The following is a 24,199-nucleotide window of genomic DNA, read 5'->3' on the forward strand; positions in this document are numbered from 1 at the left end:
ACCTCATTCCTCTCCTCATGTAAGGCAATAGTATACCTGGTAAACACACAGCTTTCAAATTTAAAATGCCAATCTAAAAACTAAAAAAAGAAGACCTCAGCTTTTGAGAAGAAAACACTAGATTTGCAAACCACAAGAACCTTAGGTGGGAGTACACTATGGTGGTGTGGCGATAAGATATACACACATATTGGCCTCCACTACCTTTCGTCTAAGGTTGTAGCCTCCATTACCTTTCATCTGCGGTTAATTTATTGGTGCAGCTCTGTTGAATATTACGAGATAATCACGTAAAATGACAAGGCTATCCACAAAGCAAAAGACAGACAAAAGCAGTCTAGCCCTAAAAAATGTCATCAGTCACAAAAATTAAGGCAATTATATACAATACCATACTCCACTTCCCTGAAACATTGTATCCGAGTCACTACGCTAACCAAACGAAGGTCATGTTATGTTATGCTCCCCATTTCATCCCAAAGCTACTTGATGGGAGAATCCCAAAATTCAAAACAATTCACGTCACAAAGCAGCACATGAAATCCATGTCTCAGATTTTGAAATGGCATAGTGAATTGCAGGGTCATTTTTTCATGGCCTCTTAAAACACCAACAACACTATAGGATTGCAGAGTGCAGGTCAATACAGCATCACATAGGGCACTGTGGAGGCTCAAAATCATGACAACGACAAAATATGAGCATCTGTTCTCGAATAATGTTAAGCGCTTGTAAAAATGTGCCTCTAACAGAGCTCAACGATAGAGAATCCTTTTGGAATACCTTAACTTTTTAATGAGATATGTGACCACAATTTTTACGCCACGCCACACATTGAGCAAGCAAGTTACTTCTTGCAGGAAGGTTTCGTTAGGCCTTCATAAGGGCAGCAAAAGACAAAGAACTTTCCTTTAGATCAATGGTTGCCCTAGGAAGTTGTGTGTTGGATACAAATACTCTTCAAACTCAAAGCCAACTCCACTCACCTTTGCACATCTACACAGCATCCCCTTTAAATTTGGGTCAAAACCTATTCAGACCTTATGCGCTTAAAATCAGTGTCTGGAACACTTGCATCTTTCCTAAACCCTTCCAAAGGCTGTGGTAGCTGGCTGTTCACCTGTAAAAAATAATGATACGTGGAATCACAAAAAGAACCAAACAAACCATGTGTCAAATAAACTCATCTTATGAACGTGAATGGAGAAGAACCAGTAGAACTTGCTATTTCTAGTGGTAGTGAGGATGGAAGAGGGAAATTTTCTTCTTTTCTCTTACTTAGAGTGTGTGTGTGTGTGTTCTTTCCTTTCCTTTTTTTTGAGAGAGGGGGGGGGGGGCGGGGGGACGGGGACGGGGACGGGGGGGTCGGGATGGCGGGCTGGAGGGTTCAATCAACAATCAACAATTGCACCTACACTGTAACCTGAACTTTTAAATAAGCAGTAGACTTTGGGAATTTCTCAGGTAAGAGTCTCCAAACAAAAAAGACTATAAATCATACACTGGCTGTCTGGTGAAGACGACTAGCAAGCGTTCTTACAGTTTCATCTGGAACAACCGCATATCTTTCAGATGGCGAGATCCAGTTTGCAGCACCTGCAGAAATTTTAAAAAGTCTTGTCAGCTGTAATGGCATGCTTTACATTTGTACCTTACATCAAGAAACATCATACAAGATTATAGGGATGGCACCCTTCTGAGAGTCCAATACGTCCTTCAAGAAGGGAAAGGCTACTACCCCTTTTTTTGATCACCAACCCTTTTTTACAAACATATTTTAGTATGCACTTTTTTATTTGTATATTGTATGAAATGTTCTGAAACTTCAAACCTGTGTTTGCCAATGATGTGGAGCTTTTAACCCCCGCACATGCTTCCCCATCTGCACTCAAGGCATCTATCATCTTGGGTATATTCCTGCTTTCCAGGTAAGTAAAGAACCATTCACATCAGATTTTCGTACAATTTAAAGAAACAATTATAGAAAATTTCCTCAGCACTTACTGACCCTTGAAACATGCCAATGCACGGAAGATAGGTGCCTGAAAAAATACACTCTAGCACCTTTCCTTCAGAAAAAACATCATTCCTTTCCCATGCACGGAAGATAGAGGTGCCTGAAAGTATAGCTAAGAAATACACTCTAGCACCTTTCCTAACATTTTTGTGCCTTCAAAGCAGTTATGCCTTCGCAAGGATATGGCACCGTCACAGCTAGTGGCTCGCCATCCTTACACTGACCCCAACGGCAAAAACTGGAGCTTTGTTGTCTTAATCGTAGTGCCCACCTGGGGCAACTCGGAAGCCATTAGCAATCCAATCTACCCACTCTCAAAATCTCCTTGGAAAGAATTTGTGAGGCAGCGTTATTTAGCAGTTCAATCATCCCTTTGCAAGGATCTGGCACTGTAACAGTTAGTGATTGCATCCTTCAACTCTGAGACCACCCTGAGGGGAGATACTGAAGCTTTGTGGTCTTACTCGTGATGCCTTTATGTGTCGCTCTCAAGTAAGAGGATACCAACTAAACGATCACTGGTAGATTGAATAGTCATTACGCATCTTCTAAGGATTTGATGTAGATTTGTCAGACCCTGCTTTAAACAGGAGCTGTATTTATTATAGAGCTGTTTGTGCTCAATTTCATTCAGTACTATGCATACTAGAAGTAAAGGTATTGGCTGTGTTTATAATTACATTTTTAAAATTCTAGTTAACTATTGACTCTCAAAAATATAAAACAATTAAGCTTTTGTCTGGTACTAAAATGATTTGGGTTCAACAAGTCCCAGTCTTAGTATTATGAAGAGTATCCACTCAACAGACATTTCCTACCAAAAGGTTACTCTCAAACGAATTAACACACACCATGAGACTTGTATGCAATGAGGGACAGCAATGTCATCACAATATGTCACTTACCGACATGAAATTTGGTAGGTTAAATTACGGAGGGGTGGTCACAACTCAAAACAAGAAACTTGGAAATTACTCTAACGAAAAACAAACAGATAAAGAATGTGCTTTCACCTGTCAAGAACATCGCCATGCCCTAACTGGCCACTTGTTCCTCTACCCCATGAGAACACATTGTATTTTGCGGAAATGGCCACAGTATGCCTCCACCCACATGAGACACGATTGACACGCTGACATAATATAAGTCAAAAGAAAAAGTTAACCGCCCCCATCTCTCTCTCTCTCTCTCTCTCTCTCTCTCTCTCTCCAGTTTGTTTGTTTTTTTTTTTAACCTTTTCAATTATTATTATTTTTCCCATGAGCGAGTATGGAGAGTGTGTACTATTTGTTGGTCTCATAGACCCTTATGTTTTTTTCTCTCTTTACATTTGAATGAATGATGGAATTTTCTACCTACTATTATCTTTCACTGTACCCACGTGAGCTCATAATGTACTTGTATATATGGTCATCATTGCATAGGTAGCTTGTTAGATACTTTTTTCTCTTCTCGATTTTCGACGACTCATTGTTCTACTTTTTGGTCTCATAGACCCACTGGGTCGTGTGAAGACTTTGAAATTACTTTCAGATTCAGAGGAGGGACTGCAAACACCAATTTGCTCTATTCAAAGAGGGATGAGTGGAGATTGTGCCAATATATGTATACCTTGGAGTCACATTTACATGCCCCGTACTCACTATGACTACTGCTGCCATTGACAGATTAGCACCTGGTGGTGGGACCGGGGTCTGCCTGGCCAAGCACCTGTCCATCTGGCTGAAGAGAGGGGCAGGGCTGGCCTCTAGACGACTCCACTCCTGACAGGGGGTCTCAGAGTGGGTCTGGGTGCGGGTTTCATGGGCATCCTCAACGGGCTTAACATTGGGGCAGGCTCTCGGCAGATGTCCCATCTGCCTACAAATGAAGCATTATCCAGGGAGACCTGAGTACTCCATGCGTTTCAAAATCGGCCCCTCTTAAGTTGGGCAGTACAATGACTTGCAGGGGAGCCTCCGTAGAGGCAATGCATACTTTGATAGAGGGAATCCCAGTTGCCTTGGCCAACATGGAGGCGGTAGTCTGAGGGGATTCCAAGACCTGTCCAATTGATCGACCAATTGACGAAAGGAGAGGAATATACTCCTTTTGGAGGCCTGGGAAGCAAACCATAACGAGGAAGCCAATGCCCAAGAAAATAAATATCGGTGATTTTGCCAAGATTACCAATGAGGACCGCCTCGAGCAAATCCTGAATTTGACCACGCCCTGGAAGGCTCCCCACGAGCTTGCAAACCAATGAAGAGGCCACAAGGGAGGAGATTGTCGATGCCAAGAGCTGGAGGTCACACTTCGGAAAATAAGCAAGTGGTGTTGGCCTTGGAGACCAAAGGGAGCCGAACTGCAAGCACCTCGCGAATTGATTTATTTTTTTGGGTGGGGAGAGAAGGGCAGGGGCAGAAAAAGAAAAGGACGAAGAGCCCTCTAGGAATGAGGCCGGATGGGCAATGAAGCAAGGAGTGAGAGGAGGGCAAGCAAATGACAACGCAGAAGTAGGTGGGGTCGGACTGGATTTGGGAAGGCAGAAGAGAGGGCGCGAAGAAGCCAAGAGGAAAGGGCTGGCAGGGCCGGGGGTTCTAGGTGCAGGAGGGGATGCACAGAGGGGCGGGTTGTGCGCAAACAAGAGAAGGCAGTGATAGGTGGAAGGGATTGGCAACGCGGGAGGAACTCAGGCGGGGGCTAAGCACAAGTCGGGTGAGAGGTCCAACTCGCTTCAAGAGGGGACATGCTGCTTACTTGCAGCCATAATTCAGTAATAATTGGAGCCTCATGTATGTGTGTGTGTGAACCCATGTTTGTGTGCCTGTGTGTGTGTGAGTGAACACCCCCTAAAAGAGTTGCTATTGTTCTAGTAGTGTGTGAACACACTCTTACAAGTGGATAGATAAGTGTGCCATGTGGCATCCACTTATTAGAGTGCGATATTCGTATGGGTCAAAAGATGAGACAGCAAGCCTACAAAAGCATTGTACATGGTGAGTATCATACACATCTATCAATCAATCTAATTATCATTGAGTTGTGCAACACTAGCTTTCTTGTATGGGTCAAAAGATTAAGGTAGAAAGCCTACAAAAGCCTTGTACTTGGTGAGTATTATACACATCTATCAATCAATCTAATCATATCATTTAGTTGTACAATACTCGCTTTCTTTGAGCATTCTCTCTCTCTCTCTCTCTCTCTCTCTCTCTCTCTCTCTCTCTCTCTCTCTCTCTCTCTCTATATGATGATAATGGTCCCACTTTGTATCATATGGCTCGGATTTGACATTCATAGCTCTAGTCTTTGTTTTCTTTTGTACCATGATGAGATTACATGGACACTATTGTATCACTTTTGGTCTCATAGACCCACTCGGTCTTTTGAAGACATTTAATAGGACACACACACACTCTCTCTCTCTCTCTCTCTCTCTCTCTCTCTCTCTCCTGGACTGCCCGTTCTTAGATCTCAGCTGTTCAGAGCCGAATCGGGTGATCAAGATGGACATTGTGAGACTAGATACAGATAGGACATGGGTCAGGCCCCCGCAGCCGTTGGGCACGAAAATGGCACACTACCATAGTCATTTTCTACACCTCTTCGGACGGGTATATTATACGCCATGCTTACATGGACACATTAAGCATGGACACACACCTCTCACATGGTATTCGGAGTGCTATTGGACAGATTCGCACCTTTCACACCGGCTGAGGATAGAGACAGGTCGATATGAGGATATATCACTAGAGGACCACATATGCCAGCTTTGCCATCGGGAGGTGGAGTCGGAGGAACACTATATATATCGTTGTACTGTCTACTATGAGATCCGAGGGAGGTACCACTGCCTGTTCCGTGAAGGCTTTGGACCTTTGCATCAGATCATGGACTTTGAGGACCAAAGGTGCTTAGGGCTCTTCATACTTGAGCTTAGATGCCACAGAGAGAGCCTATTGAGGGACAGGAGGGCAGTGGGACCAAAGCCGCCTAGACAGAGAGCCCTCACAGATTTTTTCAGAGCCAGCACTGTAACCCCACCAGCCTCTACTCCCCCATTCTACAGATTTTTTCAGAGCCAGCACTGTAACCCCACCAGCCTCTACTCCCCCATTCTACAGGCCTACCTGGCAGACCACCCTCCAGAGGAGTCACCCTGGACAAAGCCATTGCCATCTGTAGAGCGAGACGCCCACGACCACGAGGATTGCGTCCACAACTCCCTCACCATCGGCAAATTCGAGCCATCGTTGCCCGCCACTGGAGGAGTTTACCGTGACGATTCAGCGGTTCAGCTTTCAGCTCTTAGCTCACTTAGGATGTTACTATTTTCATTCTTTCTTTCAGATTTGTTATGATGAGACATCATCATCATCAGTTGTACCTTGTTTTGGTCTCATGGGCCATTTCAGCCTTTAGGAGACGTTAATATATCTTTCTTTCTTTCTCTCTCTCTATGCACAGACTCACACCATGGACCTCTTTGATCTACCATAGCTTAGGCTCGTACCTACGTAACCCTAAACCTGTAACAATTGGTATCAGAGCTAGTGTTAGCAATTTTAGAGTTTCTACTATGTTAGGGTTTTTCTGTTTTAGGGTTACAGCCTGAGCAGCCTCTGAGCTGCGTGAGTGCCGTCACCGCCAAGTTGATGCTGCTGCTGACAGACGCCTACAACCTGCATCGCCATCAGCAACACCTACTGTCTGTCTACTCTTGCTCCACTTTCAGTCGTCTCACCACGTCATCCCACAACCTGTCTCAGCTGCGCCCGCTTCCGCCCCCGTGACAGCCGCCACTGCCCATCAGCTCTTGAGAGCCCATCACTGACATCATCAACTGTGCGCAGATCTACTGCCAGTGCGCTGTCCCTCAACTTTGCCGGCTGCCACCCCCGATCGTAACAGCAGCTTCCACCTGTGCATCTCTATTGTTGTCCAGCACTGCCTCTTGTTGCTCTCACTGCTCGTCATCGCTTAGCACCTGCTGGCTATACCTGCTCATCTCAGCCCATTGCACACTTATGTCATCAGTACAATGCCGCCACGTCAGTTGAACCTGCAAGCTGCCCCGCAAAAATTAGGGCATTTCAGAAATAAGGTGAAATCCATCAAACTGATGCTCTTACACCACAGATTTTGGGGATCGAGTCCTTTGCATCAAATTAAGGCTTCAACAATATGCAAAATTTGGGGCTTTTCCAAATTGAAGCCTCCTACATCGAATTGAAGCTCCCATAGTGCCATGGAAGGAGCACTAGCAGAGAAGCGTCACCAAAAGAGACTATTCTTCTATTTTTTTCGATTGGCCTTAGGCTCAAGTTCCTCCTGTAGTTAGTGTTTTTTCACCGCCCGTAGGCACTTAATTATCCGCCCATAGGCAATGCCGCGTAGGAAGCACCAAGGGGAGTTTTGAACCTAGGACCTCTTCGTCCTAGGCAAACACCTTCACCACTCGAGCTATCACCTCATTGGCCAAAAGAGACTATTCTTCATCAACATACGCCCGAGAAGTTTATAAACTTCAAAAATTAATCTTTATTTTCTGTTTATGTGTACCCGAAAAGTCCCCCCAAAGCTGAATTGAATAATCTCTATTGTGTTTTCCATTTTGTAATGCCTTAATGTTATAAAGGGCCCCATTTTCGTGTCATACACTAGTTAGAGCTAGGGGGATTGTCTTTGGGTAGACAGATGTAGACACAATCATGTGTGGTCAAGCTCTTATATCAGGCTCGACATGAGAGTTCGGGTGTTGGCACACTGTGTTCTTTTGTATCACGTGTTGCAGTTTAGAGCCCAAATCTTCATCACTATTGAAGGTCTTCTCAAACATCTCCACCTTAGCTTTGAAGGAGGGTTTGTTGGGATTCGGAGCCTCATGTGTGTGAACCCCTATTTGTGTGTCTGTATGTTTGTGTGTGAACAGCCCCTAAAAGGACTGTTAATGTTCTAGCAATGTGTGAACACACTCTTATAAGTGGATAAGATAAGTGTGCCATGTGGCATCCACTTATTCTAGTGTGATATTTGTGATATGTATAGGTCAAAAGATAAGGCTGCAAGCCTACGAAAGCATTGTACATGGTGAGTATCATACACATCTATCAACCAATCTAATCATCATTGGGTTGTGCAATACTCTCTTTCTTTGGGCATTGCCTCTCTCTCTCTCTCTCTCACCGGTCTGGGCCCCTAACCTCTCCACATATGATTGGTGTCATATATATATATCTATATATATATATATATCTATATATATATATATCTATATATATATATATCTATATATATATATATATATTTGACACCTTAGTCACCCTAGCAATGATGTATGCAGCACCGAAATGGGCCCCTAACCTCTCCACATATGATTGGTGTCAGATGGAGAGACCATAGATTCGCAACAAACCATCAGTACCACATGAGATCGTCAGAGCAAAGCTTGCATTGCCCCCCATGATGGTAGTAAAGGCTCTATTTCACACCATAGCCTACATCAAACGCATCAGAGCCATGGGGCCAGAGAGACTACCTCGCTTAGCCATCCATGGAGTCCCCGCAGAGTATTGCCAAAGAGGGCTATCGCCCATCATGGTATGCTGTAGTAGATGAGTGGTTCTCAGCACATGGGCTCAACATGGATAGATTACCGCCCTTCCAGTATGATGATGACTCCCCATACTTTACACTCTCCCGAGAGGAGAGGAATAGAGTTCTGAGGCAATGCACGTGAGGGAGACTTGGTTGGGTCCCTTCCCAACAAGATGTAGTACTACAGAGATCATTTCCTTAGATTCATAGAGGATGGATTTGTCAAACGACCATGCTACATGGATGTACACATATCTCATGCTATGAGAGTGACTATTGGTCAGATTAGAGTTTCCTCTCACTCTAGAGATTGAGGCAAGGAGAGTAGCACGGACCCCTATAGAGGACAGAGTATGCAAATTATGCCACAGAGAGGTAGAGTCTGAGGAGCATTACATATGCAGATGCCCTGTATATCATGAGATTAGAGGGAGATACTTCCGCTTGTTCAGAGAGGGTTTTAGCCGAGTGATGGAGTATCCTGATCAGAGATGCCTAGGCCTTTTCAAGCTTGGAAATTCTTGAAGATAAAAGAGCACCTATGCCTATCACAAATCCTAGCCTTTGGGAAGCCTATGCACGTATGATGTGCCAAACCAACCTATACCACAAATGTCACACATCCCTCGGCCCACATCATCTTATCTCTTTGATTCCCCCAATGTCACTAGGGCTCTTAAAAAGTTGCATAATGGGAGAGCAAAACATCATGAGGATCTACGCGCGAAACATTTTGCCCACGAGCGCCACGTATTGACTCCCATTCTTGCCAGTCTTTTTAATAGAGCACTCTGTGAAGGCTTCCCACCCTCCTCAACTAGCAACACCATTGTCCCCATCCACAAAGTAGGAGACCCCACGGACCCACGTAACTATAGGACTATCATGATTGGTCACACAATGGCCAAAATCTATGGGGTAGTACTAGAGGACATGATGAGCTCTATGGCAGAGAGGATGGGAAACAAAGCATTAGGCCAGGCAGGCTTCAAGAGAAACTTCTCCACGTTGGACCATATCTGTACTTTACGGGCTATCATAGAGGAGGCGAGGTCCTCAAAGAGACGTGTGTATTGCTGCTTTGTGGATTTCCGCAAAGCCTTTGACTCCGTCCCTCAATCCCGTCTCATAGGACGCTTGCAAGAGCTCCAGTTCTCACATGAGATGATATGTGGTGTGATGGCACTATATGAGGCAGTACTTGGCCGAGTACGTGCACCCGATGGGACCTCGAGAGATATATGTAGCACTATTGGGGTTAAGTAGGGCTGCCCACTCTCACCTACACTCTTTGGCCTATACATTGATGAGATCGCAGTATTTGTGGATAGAGGTTCACCATTGGCTCAGACAGTAGTGCCCATATTGCTATATGCTGACGACATTGTCTTGATCTCAGATTCAGCCGACGGTTTACAAAAACACTTAAATGCATCGGACAGATTTTGCAGGGGGAGAGACCTTACGGTCAATTTGCGCCGCAAAACCAAGGTTATGGTCTTCAACACATCTTATGCAGTCCCCTCACAATTTTCTTTCATATACAGAGATGCCCTAGTGGAGATTGTGCAAAAGTATGTTTATCTAGGAGTCACTTTTACAAGCCCTTTGTTATGCACGACCACAGCTGCCACTGACCGACTTGCGAGGGGGCATGCCTCCCTAGCCCGTATGGAGAGAGAGTGTTCCCAGGCACATTTCCAAGAACCTCGCACTAAGTGGCTCTTTGATACTCTAGTACGACCACTGGCTATGTATGGTGCAGCCTTTTGGGAGCCAAGCCTAGGGAAGGATCACCGGAGGAGCATAGAGAGGCTACAGGTGATGATGTTGTCACGCATGATCAGGAGTAAGCCATCTGTACCACATAACATTCTACATGCAGAGTTTGGGGTGGCCCCACTGGTTACAGATGCCCTTTTTCAAACTGTCACTTATATTCAGCATGTATACATGCTTGACAGAGATCGCCTCCCATGACAAACACTAGAGTCCTTATTGCGAGAGGGAGAGGGAGCGATTGAGACGAGCTGGACTGCCCTCCTCCTCAGTGACACGGCCACCACAATTACCAACACATGCATGGCACTCTCAGGTAGTCGAGTGGTTTCATGCACATGGCATACAGATGGATTGTCTCCCTTCATTTCAATATAGCCTAGATTCCCCCTACCTTGATCTCTCATGATAGGAGATCAACCGAATCATCCGGTTAGATCTACTCGGGCTACACATAAACCAGACATGGGTGTTTGGTAAGTGTGAGTTCTACAGAGAAGAGATCACTTCTTGAGACTCTCCCAAGATAGATTCTTTGAGATCCCAAGATACATACACATACACATGTCACATGCTATGCATATCACGATCGGCAAGCTCAGGGTGTCCTCCCATCGCCTCAGAGTAGAGACTGGCAGAGCTGAGAATATTCCACATGAGGAGAGGACATGCGCAGTATGCATCATAGGAGCAGTAGAGGATGAGACCCATTATATGTTCAGTTGCCTAGCTTACTATGAGATACGGGGAAGATTCCACTGTCTCTTCCGGGAGGGATTTGGACCACTCACACAGGTGATACAGTTTGAGGATCAGAGGTGCTTGGGCATGTACTTGATGGAGCTCAGACGACACAAGGATGTAGTGTTGAGGCAGCATGCTGAGGGACAGCCTCGGCTCTGACAGGACACCTCACATACAGCCATCACAGATTTCTTTGTGCTACACACATCCACATCAGAATCCACTGCCCACAACAATTCCTCTACTACGACATCAAAGCACATCACTCGTACCCACGCCCCAGAGGAGTTCTTAGCGCCAGAGCTCGATCCATTCTGCGAGCTAGACATCCCCGACCCCAAAGCATCAAGACCCTCCAGCACACAGAGACAGATTCGTGTGGTTCTCCACCGACATGACAAGGTCCCATCATAGAGGCCTGACATTCACTCCACCATCAGGTTGGTTCTGGCCGAGGTGGGTATCGTCATTAGCTGATCACAGCATATCTCACTCTACACAAGATCATCTGTTGATCACATGTACTATCAAATGTTTTCATTTTACTTTTTCTTTCAGTTTTCCATGGCCCAGTATATCCATGGTACCATTGTATTACTTTTGGTCTCATAGGCCCTTGGGGTCTTCCGTAGACGTTAATATAACTCTCTCTCTCTCTCTCCCCCTCTCTCTTTCTTTCTTTCTTTCTTTCTTTCTTTCTTTCTTTCTTCAGATGTACACTCAGTTTTGGTCTCATAGGCCATTATGGCCTCTTAGACACGTTAACATATCATTTCATTTTCGTTCTCTCTCTCTCTCTCTCTCTCTCTCTCTCTCTCTCTCTCTCTCTCTCTCCAGAAGACATTGACAGTTGTACATTGATTTGTCTCATAGGTCGAGTTCGGCCTCTAGTAGACGTTAATACAGCTTTCTTTCTTTCTTTTTTTCTCTACACACTCACATCATGGATCTCTTTGATCCACCAAGCTTAATCTTGTACCTACGTAATCCTAAACCTACACTACTTTGTTCATACATTGAAAGGTGATTACCCCTAATTAAGCATGGATAGTCGCTAATTAACACTAATCACTTATGTTGCACATACACAAGACTAAGGCAAATTCACCTAATCTACTATATATTGTCAAGAGATGATTATATACAACTAAAAACTAAGATCTATACTCAAATTGCAGTTCTAGCGTGAATTTGAGCACTCCCCCCCTCTTACGTTTTTTCTCAAGCTGCCTGTGCCTCTCCATCGCTTTCACCTGTGCCCCCCTTTCTGCCTCGCCTGCCTACATTTTCCCCTTCTAGTCCCCACATTGCCATCCCCCCCCCCCTTCCTCCTGCTTGCTGCCCTGCCCTGCCCCACCCCCCCTTTTTTTTTCTCTTCTCCCGCCTTCCACTCTCCCCCCCTCTCACGTGTCTCTCCCTTTCCTCCTTTGTAGCCTCCTCCAATTTTTTTCGCTCCCTCCGTCTTCCACAGGCAACTCTCTTGGTTCTTGAGCCTTTCTCCACTAGGCAAGTCTCGCCATTTTGTGGTCTTCACTCTTTGCATGGTGGCAGCATGGCTTCGACCCCGTGTTCGATCCACTGGCTGGCGTGTTAGGCTTCCAAGTGACTTTCTACTTCCAGGCCTTAGGAAGGAATACCTTCCTCTTCTCTCGGTGATCAGTGGAGCCATTGAGAGAGTAATGGAATCCCCCCCACCGTTCTTGCACGGGTGGCCAGGATTCTATCCCTTCGCATTTGTATTGCCTTGTCGGAGATAGTGCCTCATGTCATATCTATCCCATGCCTTTGGGGCGACCCCATCATTCAGCGAGTGGAGTACTTAGGCCTCACGGGCTAGTGTTTCATTTGCACACAAACGGGCCACCTCGCCAGAGCTTGCCCTCGACGCCAGTCCACAAGACCCCCCCCCCCCCCCCCCCCGCCGCGGGTCCCTGTTCAGATCCTCACCAGGGGGTAGAGAGAGAGGCAAGCTCTCAGGCAGCAGAGCACCACGATCCGACTGTGGATGACCTTGTTGCCAGAGAGCGGTTGATGGTTGGCCCACGGGCCACGCCTAGGCCGTCAACTGGCTACCAGAGTTGAGCGCTTTCGCCGCACGCGCCAGGCCGGTAGAGTACAGGAGGATTCAGTTTTGTCAGACAATAGTCTCGAGCATTTATCACAGCACCCACCTATCGGCGATGGGCCCCGTCCAGTCATGGAAAGGGTCCCTCCGGCCCCTCCGGTTTGGCGGCCGCTTCCCCCCGAGATTCCTCCTCTGGCTCTCAGTTTCCGTGAGGCGAGTTGGCCCCATTGAACCCCCGACGAGGCCCTCCCAGCAACCTCCCTCTCCAATGGATCACTCCGAGCCGCTCCCTTCTCCTTCCTCTCCACTGCCCTCCCCATCCTCACCTCCGACTCTTCCCACAACAGTCCCTACTTCCCCGTCCTCTTCCTCTGTGCCTGCACTCCCCCCTCCCTCTCCCTCTCGCTCTCCCTCTCCAGAGCACTCCTGACACCCTCTAGTAGCACCCGACCTAGAGCGAAGGCAGCCGACAAGCTCCATCACCGACTTGATCCATAGATTCTCAGAGCCGGTAGAGATGACCATCGCCGCTTCCCCGATGAGGGCACTCTTGCTAGAGTAGCTAGGTAGCCCCCCCAGGATCTTGGGGCTGCCTGTGGGTTACAGTTTCTTCCGATGTCTTCCAGTGGAAGAGATCTTTTTGAGGAGACAGTAGCACCCATTCGGATATGTGTGGTGTTTCATCACTCCAGAGCTTCTACGCCAGAGAGTGGCGTCTCTTTTCCTTTGAGTGCAGCGCTGGGGACGAAGTGGGACTCGAAGTCGGTGGCTGCCGCCATCCAGGGGCAGGCAGTTGAGCTTGCACACCAAATCCTAGAGCTCAGGTGCCTGTCCTGACTCCAAGGGTCCTCCAATGTCAGAATAACCCGAGCATGATTTGAAAAAGTAGTGCCTACCAAGATGCCGATCATGCCCCCATGGCCGCAGGCCCACTCATCCACATAAAGCCTGTCAAGTCGAGAGAGGTTGGGGCTGGTGCTACTCCTTTCAAACCGCGAGAAGCACAGGCTCTCGGGGCTACACCCAAACTCTGGAAGATGCCAAGGATCCTGTCCCCTGAGTGCCACGATCAACTTCTCCCATGTAGAGTACTTTGTGCCTGAGACTATGGCCGTGCCTCCTCTGATTATTTCCTCTCATGCCTCAATCATGTTAAAGTCCCCACCCATGCACCAAAAGTTAGCACGAGGAAGGGCCTGATGAACTGTGCTCCAGAATAGGGTATTGCGGCCGAGATATGCAAGAACACAAAGAGCAGCACCTCCAGGTTGTTGGAGGCCACTACCTCCCCGTCTTGGTCCCTATGGCCTGAGCCTCCAAGCTCCATCGTAGCCAAGGGCCAGAGGTGGGTGAGCACATCGGTGATGTGAAGATTGTCTTACTCAGGACCCCGAGATATGCATAACAGGATAGAGTAGATTCGGGCAAGATTGGATTTTATTTCAGGCTCCGCTACGCGCACCTTGGATGTAAGCCTTGGTGAGATCAACAATTTTCTCAGGAGGTAGCTCAAAGCATATTGGAGGAATTTTGTGAGCAAGAGAGGAGTCTGGGAGGGGTCTTGCTTCTCTTTAGCGGCCTTAAGAGAGATTCCTTGACAGCCCTTGGATTGAGAGTCATCTTGCTGTTGCCTGTACGAAGATCAGATCCATCGAGGAGAGGAGGGTGGAGTACAGATACCATGCCAGAGCTTCCTTTTGGACCCAGGCTGGCGATAGAATCATGGGAGACTTCTTAGAGATAGCAAGCCCCCATCGGAGGAGAGATGGTATTCGCACGTTGGGTGGCCAGGATGGAGCCATTGTTTTTGAGCCCCCCCCCCATCAATGTGAGAGCCATCGCCATTGATTTTTTCCGATCTCTCCTCACGGGTGCCCCATTATACCCACAAGTGATGGATGCGCGCGAGATGGGTCTAGCGCCACATGAGAGAGATGCTTTCCCTCGCTCTTCGTTCCTTCTTATTGACTTTCTTCACTGTAGAGGAGCTGGCACTACTCTTCCTAGGGGCAAATGCCGGAGGGCGGACGGGCTTCCACTTTCTTTCTTTCTTCACCACTAGGACCTCATGGACGGCGGCCTTCAAGCTGCCTTCAATGAGATTATGACCACAAGTGCCATGCCAGAGAGGCTTTCAGAGGATTTGATAAACTTGATTCCTAAGAAGAGTGGTGAAAGATTGGAGATCCGGCAGTGGAGACCCATCACCCTTCTTGGGACCGCCTACAAGATCTTGGCGAAGCCATCAGCCAGAGACTTCAACCCTTCCTCCTTGACTTGATCCATGACACTCAGATAGGTTTTGTTCAGGATTGGAGCGTTTTGGACAAAATCTTCACCTTCAAGGAGGCGATTGCTTTGGCCAGGATGCGGCAACAGGACCTCATAGTGCTACTCTTATGATAGGGTGGATTGGAGCTTTTTGGAGGACACGATGAGCCGGATGGGGTTCCCCGTGGAGTGGACCTGTAGGGTTTTAGGACTTTACTCAACCTCTCACAATCAGGTTCTCATTCAGGAAGCCCGTGGCGACAGATTCGCCCCTTTCCTGCTCGGTCCGACAGGGCTGTCCTCTGGCACCTTACCTTTTCTTATTCGTCGCCGAGGCTATGAGTAGTTTTCTCTCAGCCCAGAAGATGGGGCTTTGGGAATTGCATCTCCCCCTCCGTACTCGGGAGGAGCTATTGACTAGAGTTTGCAGATGACACAACAGCTTACCTTTCAGGATGTCACCAATTGGCCAACCATTTGGTCCATCTCCAGATTTGTGTCTCGTTCACTTGAGGCCAGGCCAATGTCTCATGTGAAGGGGCCGGTATTTTTGCATAACATGGACGGGAGCCGGACTGGTGCCACCCATGCGTTAGCAGGATGGTGTCATATGGACGGGAGCCAGACTGGTGCCACCCGTGTATGACCTGGACTGTGTTCTATCCATGGGATTGTCACACCATGGAAGAGCTAGTATTTGTGCCGTGTCTTGCCTATGGGAGTGTCACTCCATAGGGAGGCTCGTGCCTGGATCTGTGTCTTACCTATGGGACTGTCACTCCATAGGAAGATCGGGATTTATGTTTTCTGTCGTGCCATCATTGTGCTCGACAGATGTTTAGTACTTGTTCCATGAACGGGAGATATGTCCATGATACTATTTGCACATGCATTCATGTTTTGCATGTTTAGAACTGTTTTCGCATGACTTGTGTTTGCCTGTTTGACGTGCCACTTATTGAGCGGGGACGCCTGCCAGCGAGTCATGAAGTTTGCTCTGTCTTCTGACAAGTTTTGTTGCGTGTGAACAGGTGGTAAGTGTATTGCACTTGTTTATTTTATAGCATTCTTTTTAACCTCTGTTTTTTATAAGGTTGTGAGCTCACATTCATTTAAGAGTGGGCACCCTCCCTAATAATTAATGATGTCCTTGATAGGGTGGGCACCCACGTATGGGCCAAGGTGGGGAGGGAAACCCCACTCTTAATCCTATGTGTGGGGGTGGGTGCATGGCCACCTACCCACACCCCACCTTGGAACTGGCCGCCTCCATGCAAGCTAGGGGGGGCGGCTAGCTGCTGGACGTATGCCTTCTCCAACACCTACTTATTGGCGACCACCTCACCAACTTGGATACCACAGCAGGCGATCATCTCTTCTCTGCTTGCCCTCAGGTGGCCGCACCTCCACTCTGCAGGTTGCGGCACTTCCCTCTACAGGCGGCTGCACACCCTTTGCTGACGACTCCGCCCTCCTCCACAGGCGGCTGCACAAGCGGCTGCGCCCTCCACTCTGCAGGCGGCTACGCTCTCCACAGTAGGCGGTCACACTCCTCTCCACAGGCGGCTGCTCTCTCTATCTACACAGGCGGCTGTGCCACTCCACACGCGGCTGCAGCCAGGCTTCTTCTGCCCTCCTCAGGCGGCTGTGCACACCTTCCACAGTTGGCTGCGCACGTTTTCCACAGGTGGCTGCGCTCCCCTTGCAGGCAGCTACTGGTGGCTGCGCTCCTCCCCTTGCATGCGGCTGCACCCTCTTCCTCAGACGGCTGCGCTCTCCTCTACAAGTGGCTCTAGAGGCGGCTGCGCTCAGATCTCCAGACGGCTGCACTTACGCCTCGGGTATTTGTCTTCCACTAGCGAGCTACAAGTAAGTGGATTGAGATTTAAGTAAAGGATTTTGAAGTAAATCTGATAAGGGATACTCTCTACCGCTAACACCCGTTCGGTGCCGGGTAGTCCAAGCTACTAGAGAACCACGGTCCCTGGGTGCCGAGATTGGGAGAGCCAGGCGTTAGTACGGGAGCACCTGTTTGTGTGTGGTCCTGGAACACCAGTGGGGCGCTCTCCGCGGATTCCAGTGAAGGCACAGGACCGTAGAGACTTGACTACTTGAATGGGTTGCTCTCCTTCGAACGTCTACTTCGAGTCTCTTGTTTGGTAACTGTATTCATCTCAGTTGTACATGGACATCATCTGGTTCTTCGAACCCATGGAACATTGTATCGTTTAAATACTCCCAATAATATATCATATATTGAGAGGGGGGTCGGCCCGTTCCGGCCCCAGTGCTGGTGTCCATTGATCAGTCCAACGGAGTCTATTCCCACTTGACGGGATCCGTTTCACAGGAGATGTGGGGAATCTCTAGAGATTTGCTGAGGCGATCAAGATCTTTTGTTGCACATCAAGAGCACAGATCAGCTCGCTCAAGTCTGTGTGGTTTTTGGGTAGGCTCTACACCCGCCCCAACTTTGCGCCCAATTATTGGATCAAGTACGGAGGTTTCCTTGAAGCCGTGGACATCCTTCCTCGAGTGTTGAAGGCCAAGGTCAAGCTTCAAGCTCTACCTTTTTCAACTATCAAGTCAACAATCAACAAGATCACCTTTCTTAACCCTAGCTTTTGATCACTATGCTTGTTGATGAATGGTTTAATTGAAATTAATTCAAGTATTTAACTTGTTTGAAAAAAGGAGTCATCTAGTAGAGATTCATGCATGACTTTACCCAATTGAGATATGGTGTGGGTAAGTTGATGTCTATCAAAAGGAGTTGTTTTTCCTCTTGCATAAGGAATTTGTTGAGAGTTTAGTTTGAAAAACAAAAAGAACTGTGAAATCTTTCTTTTCTAGAGGTTAAACTTGTGAATGTATAATTGTCTATGTCAATTATGTATTATATGTACATGGTTTTATGAATAATATAATGCAAATCTATGTTTGTGTTAATAGTATATGGTTTTATGAATAATAGTATATGGTTTTATGAATAATATAATGCAAATCTATGTTCGTGTTAATGAAGTAAGGCATCCATACACTTTCTGGGATAATAAAGATGCATGCTTGTACTGATATGAATTGTGAAATTCAGACTTAGCTTATGTGAATAGCATGTTTGTGTAAATAATGCGAATACTCACTATGTTTTTGATGTTAGAGATAGTGCATACTTCATGTGATTGGTGCATCTAATGCTCATCTAGTTCATATTGATTTTTGTACAAGGGCATAGGGATTTAGTCACCTTATGATTTTCCCTTCTTTTATATGAAATTATGTAATGAAAGTGAGAGAGAAGAGATTAAGGTTTCTCTTTACTAGTCTAGATAGAGTAAGTTGTTGTTTTTACTATCCTAGATGACTAGGGTCTTTATAATCTATAAGATGTAGACCTAGCCTAGTCCATGCAATGATTTTGATTTTCTAGATGATGTAGATCATAGTGTTCTTAGCTTGATGATGCATGTGGAGGTGTTAAACAAGATGATGCTCCAGGTGATGTTGTTAGTATAGAATAGGCTTATCATGATGTGTTTCGACTAAATCTGGTTGAGAGACCTTTGAACAGCATCTAGAGTCGGGTTTGTAACCCTAATGCCTTGCATACATGTTTCAACTTTTGACATATCATTATTGTTGCTGAAGTACTATGCACAATGTTTGCCACTCCCGAATCATCTAGGCTTTCATGAGGATGGTTCACTATTTTGAATCTCCGGCTGTGGACAACTCTTTACTCGGAGCTGGCCACAAGCATTGTAATTAATAACCTCAAGTGGGTTCACTCTGCAAATCCACACATCTCTGGCCTTGTTTCGACTCCCAGCCTCCGGTGTGTGTTTTAGGTATTTTAATTGACTCTAGGTAGGTGTTTGCTTATTATGAAAGCTTCCAATCATTTCACCACTACTTTTTGAATGCTAAGCTTTGACCCTTACAGATTGGGCAGTGCTCTGAACAGAGTTTGGCTTGCATTCACAATCACCAAGCAACAGCCAATGTCATGATCAGCGCATCAACTTTGGTAGCCTCTGCACAACTAGTTTGTACCTCATACTGAATTCTGATCCTGCAAACACCTTTAAAAGGTTGATGTGTCAGAGACGGTAATATGCTGGACTGTAGCAAGAAAGGCTCAGTCCACACCAGCACCTAAGACAGTGGGCTGTTTACAGAATTGCACAGCCGAATCAACCCTGACATAGGGCATATTTTTAAAATCTTAGCACAGACTGGATTGCCACCCCACCTCCAAAGAATCATATGGCATCTTTTTAAAATTTCAGCACAGACTGGATTCCTACCTCCCCTCCAAGGAATCATGTGGACGCTGATTGCGAGCTGTTAATTCTTGGATATTGAAAGGGTGAATAACCAATCTATGTCAAACTCTTAACTCAACTCTCACCCTCGCCCTCAAGGCTAGAAGCCTTTTCAAAGGAAAGAGAAATGCATATTATTTCATCAGAAAGCACAGAGTACAAGAGCAGCTTGAGCATCATCCATTCCATGTCTTCTTCTGATACACAAGACAAGCCTCTCTCATGCAACAGTTAAGACTCCCCTTCCTATTATCACAACCTTTACCTTTCACACTCTAATCGGACATCTCCTCCCCATTTCCAACCTTAATTCTTCTATCCCCAGCATAACATATGGAAGCTATTCATAACCATCAAATAGACTTGACAAATACTGCCATAGAGACTCCCTATCAACAAGTAGACTTTTGCATGATATGGACCTATATTCAGCATGATGTTAACTGAACAAAAACTGACAACGGAGCCAAATAAAGATAAGAGCACACCTCTTCATCTGGAATTTTTACCAATTGTGGGCTGTTATGATCATCGTTATTCCCGACACCAACCTGTCCAAACTGGAAGCAGAAAAAAAACTTTCAGAGTTCATGCATGTTATCTCCAAAGCCAAGTGTATGAAACCAAGTCTTGAAGGAAATAATTATCATACTCATAACCACCTCCAATGGCAACAGAGATACAGCTTAAGAATGGGCTTTTCCACTTCCAGCCCATTAAGTAAACAAGCCAAGAAAAGCATATAGCCTTCTAAACCCTAACACTAAAAGCCACTCAATATGCACCCATTTCAACAATAATCTCTGTAAAGCAGCAACAGTATTGCCAAAACTATGGTCTTTTCTACCTACATAAAAAGAACATATTCATGAGCACTACTCAATTGTTGCAAAAAACAAAGCAGATTATCATCAAGGAACCCAAAACACACCTTGTTCCAACCCCATCCATACAGCTTTCCATGGTCATCAAGAGCCATTGTATGTCTCCAGCCTCCAGAAATCTGCAGATGAAACACTTAACGCATTTAAATATTAGAAAATCAATCTTCTCACACATAAGCACAAGAAGGAGAGTTACACAAACATTAAATACTCTGGGTGTACTTCTCCCAGATTAAAAAAATAAAAAATAAAAAATAAAAAAAAATCTCACAACAGGAGGCACTCCAGAACCAATCTCCAAACCTGGACAATGCGATTCCCTTTAAGAGCTGCTACTTGGTGAGGTACGAGATGGTCTTCATGATCACCATGCCCAAGTTGTCCATATTTACTCCACCCATATGTATATAGAATTCCAGAATCAGAAACGGCTATTGTATGCCTCCAACCACACGCCACCAGGTTCATTTGCTCGCCCTACAAACACCACAGAATTTTATTGCAGATGTCAAACTATTCTCCAATGCCGCTGCTTCTAATGGGCACATTACAGTCAAGATCACTCACCGGAATAGACACAACTTCTCCTGGGACTAGGCGATCACTCCGGTCACCCAGACCCAAATTCCCATACCGGCCCCAACCCCAACCATATAACTTGCCGCTCTCTGTCACTGCAGCTGTGTGTTCAGCTCCGGCTGCAACCATCTTCACAGAAATTCCCTGCATCGAAAGAATGGTTTTCATAACTAAGATCTTTGAATACGTGAAGACAACGAGAAAAAGTTGTTTCATGCTTCTGCAGTTAACCTTGAGACTTGCGCATCAGAAAACATGTTCCCCATCCCACAATGCCATTGATAGTCATTCAAGAAACCACCATTCTTGGCCAAAAGTATAAGAATGACATATGCTGAAGAACAATCTTGAGACTAGAAATACATGCAAAGGACACATCACAACAAAAAAATGCATATTGAATCAGAAGTGTGCAAGCGTACTTCATGTTCAGTCCTAAAATGTCTCCTTCAATAGCCTCTTCCAAAATCTAGAAGATGGACAGCTAGTTGTCGCCATCTATACCTACCTATAATCTTACGAAACATTAACGATGAGAACAAAGAATGCATCTTTGTCCCTCAATGTAATACACCCTGCCTCAACCCACCTGGCTAACCTGTTTTACATGTGTCTGGGCTGTGCTTTGAAGTTTGAGTGGCTTGTGAAGTTGATTATGGGCAAAATGTGGGTTGTGTTGACTGTTGTACCTCAGGGTGAGAGTGCAAGGAGCACAGCTGATTTTTGTTTTTTGTTTTTTTTTGGGGGGTTGGGGGGGTGTGTGTGGAGGAGGGGGGAAAGAGAGATGTTGACCAACAAGATTATCACCACAACTGCAAAGGGATTAGGGAAAAATACAAGAGTCATGGAAAGCATATATTCATTATCATAAATGGTTCTTTTTATAGAAGAGTGTAATAGCCCCGTACAACGTGGTATGCTTAACAATTAGTATTCCCGTTTATTTTCGATGGTTATTCCACACTTAAAATAGATGAATAACAAAACTAACTTCAAATAACTCACGTGCATAAGATAGCAATACATATTGGAAGTAAAGTTGAGAGACATATGATGGAGCGAGATTGAGGGTTGAAGATGCCCCCCCCCCCCCCCCAAAGATGGGAATTTATTTCTACTCAATCCAAGACTCCAAGTACTTTTGAATTGAGTTCATTTACAATCAACCTGAGAGTGAAGAAGAAGTAATCTTCACTCTCACAGACCATGCAAAAGTCTATGCTAGTGAACATACAAAAACAAGCAAGTATGCAAATTCATTTTCTTACAACACTTAGATAGTGAGAAGCCCGAATGGGAGAGAGAGTAATCAGCCTCTTTGTTGATGTAGAGCTGTACAATGCTTGCAACTTTGTACTTGATCCAAAGATGAAGGGAAAATACGCTTTATAAAGCTGAAATTGGAGTAATAAGAGAGCTGAAACCTCATTTACAGACTTGCTGCAATAATCGACAGCATGGGAAAAGGTGAAAGATGGAGTAGTTACATCATGTGGAAGTGTTGATGGAGAGGTAGGGGTTGTACCCAAGTGGTGTGGACTGCTTTAGGGTGAGTAGGGACTGATTTACAGCAAGGGAGTTGTGTGTAGAATGAGAGGAAAAGGGTTGTATTTATAGGAAAAGAGAGCTTCAAGGCTTAAGAGGGAAAGTGGGGCTGAAAAAGACAAGTGTCCAGCCATATGTTAGCAGGTGGGACAAGTGGAGGGACGCTTGGAAACTCAAGTGACAAGTGTTGGGACACTTGTCCATTATTCTAGAACACTTGGAGCTCAAGCGACAAGTGTTGGGACACAAGTCCATTCTTCTAGAACTTTCTATGGTGAGGTGTCAACTGCCAAAAAATAGAAACCTCCAAATTCAGCAAGCACAGTTAGGATGCAAAAATTACTAAATATAGTAAGTGATTCCTAAATTTTGAGGGTTAGCCTCTTCTTAGGGAGAACCGAGGTTCCTATTTTTTAAGACCCAACCCTAGATTTTAGGGACCCCCCAATATGGGAGTCAAATGAAAGCTCTTTTCGTCCACATTCACAAAACAGTAATGGTTTTTCAATATGATGCATCTAACTCATGTAAAATGAAAATCAAGCAATCACTCTAACATAGACTTTAATTGGTCATGCCATCTTATCGATTGCAACTGTCTGTTTTGGCGAATCTAGCCCACTCCCAGGCATCAATCCTTTCTGTGTGCGAGCTTGACCCTGGTATGCTTGAGTTCTGGCCATAGGCGCCCAATCAAGTCATATAGATGGAAGTGTGCACTATCCATGTTCTAGCCCACTGCGTGGACCCACCATGACCTATGGCCACTTACCAGTAGCCAACTCCTATGCATGAATCTATCCAAATGAATGGATTTTCTTGCTTATCTAAATTCAAAGGAAAACATGAAAAACATAGAAAAAAGTATAATTATTACAAAGGATACAAAGAATTATTTCTTTCATTTTGCGTTGAGTCATGACAAAGAGGCCCCCTTTACAAGGTGTAGGCATAGGCTCCCACAACATATACCACCGATATAATGTCAAGTGTCCCTAATAGGTGTCACTTTGCCACACATCACTACTTACATAATATCCTGCTAAGAGGCTATTCCCACACAAAAGAACTCATACACGCTAGCATTTGTTCACTCACATTGGAACCGTTGTGATGCCAAGTGTCCCTAATAGGTGTCACTTTGCCACACATCACTACTTACATGATTTCTCACACAAAAGAACTCATACACACTAGCGGTTGTTCACACACATCGAAATTGATTTATTTAAAGCCTAAGCTTACACATAATACAATGCTAGTTTACACAACCACCTAGCACTTGTTTATTCCCACACTAACCACTATTTAATATTTAACATCCCCCCCCAATCCCCCCCTCCCCCCTCCTAAATAGTGGAATGTGGCGAGAAAGCTCAATTATCATTGACTAGGTTGCTTTTTCTTT

General features: G+C 45.7%; 1 protein-coding gene across 4 annotated transcripts in view; it reads right to left on the bottom strand.

The window, feature by feature from the left end:
• Window positions 1–553: 553 nt before the first annotated feature.
• The window catches only part of LOC147626069 (ultraviolet-B receptor UVR8-like), a 91,979-nt gene continuing 68,333 nt past the window's right edge, over window positions 554–24,199 (bottom strand). The window contains exons 5-13 of one of the 4 annotated variants that reach the window (XM_086817629.1): window positions 21,235–21,390; window positions 20,971–21,144; window positions 20,715–20,786; window positions 20,272–20,343; window positions 3,031–3,149; window positions 1,832–1,917; window positions 1,541–1,596; window positions 987–1,120; window positions 554–876 (exon numbers count right to left, since the gene is read on the bottom strand). In XM_086817629.1, the coding sequence (XP_086673755.1) occupies window positions 1,031–1,120; window positions 1,541–1,596; window positions 1,832–1,917; window positions 3,031–3,149; window positions 20,272–20,343; window positions 20,715–20,786; window positions 20,971–21,144; window positions 21,235–21,390 (825 nt within the window). In that variant the 3' untranslated portion in view covers window positions 554–876; window positions 987–1,030. Of the gene's footprint in view, window positions 1,121–1,501; window positions 1,597–1,831; window positions 1,918–3,030; window positions 3,150–20,271; window positions 20,344–20,714; window positions 20,787–20,970; window positions 21,145–21,234; window positions 21,391–24,199 lie in introns of all 4 variants that reach the window. The other 3 variants (XM_086817627.1, XM_086817628.1, XM_086817626.1) reach the window with 3 other exon arrangements.

The sequence above is a fragment of the Cibotium barometz genome, chromosome 23 (genome assembly GCF_041138505.1).
Source record: "Cibotium barometz isolate CiBa-2024 chromosome 23, ASM4113850v1, whole genome shotgun sequence".
Lineage (NCBI taxonomy): Eukaryota > Viridiplantae > Streptophyta > Polypodiopsida > Cyatheales > Cibotiaceae > Cibotium > Cibotium barometz.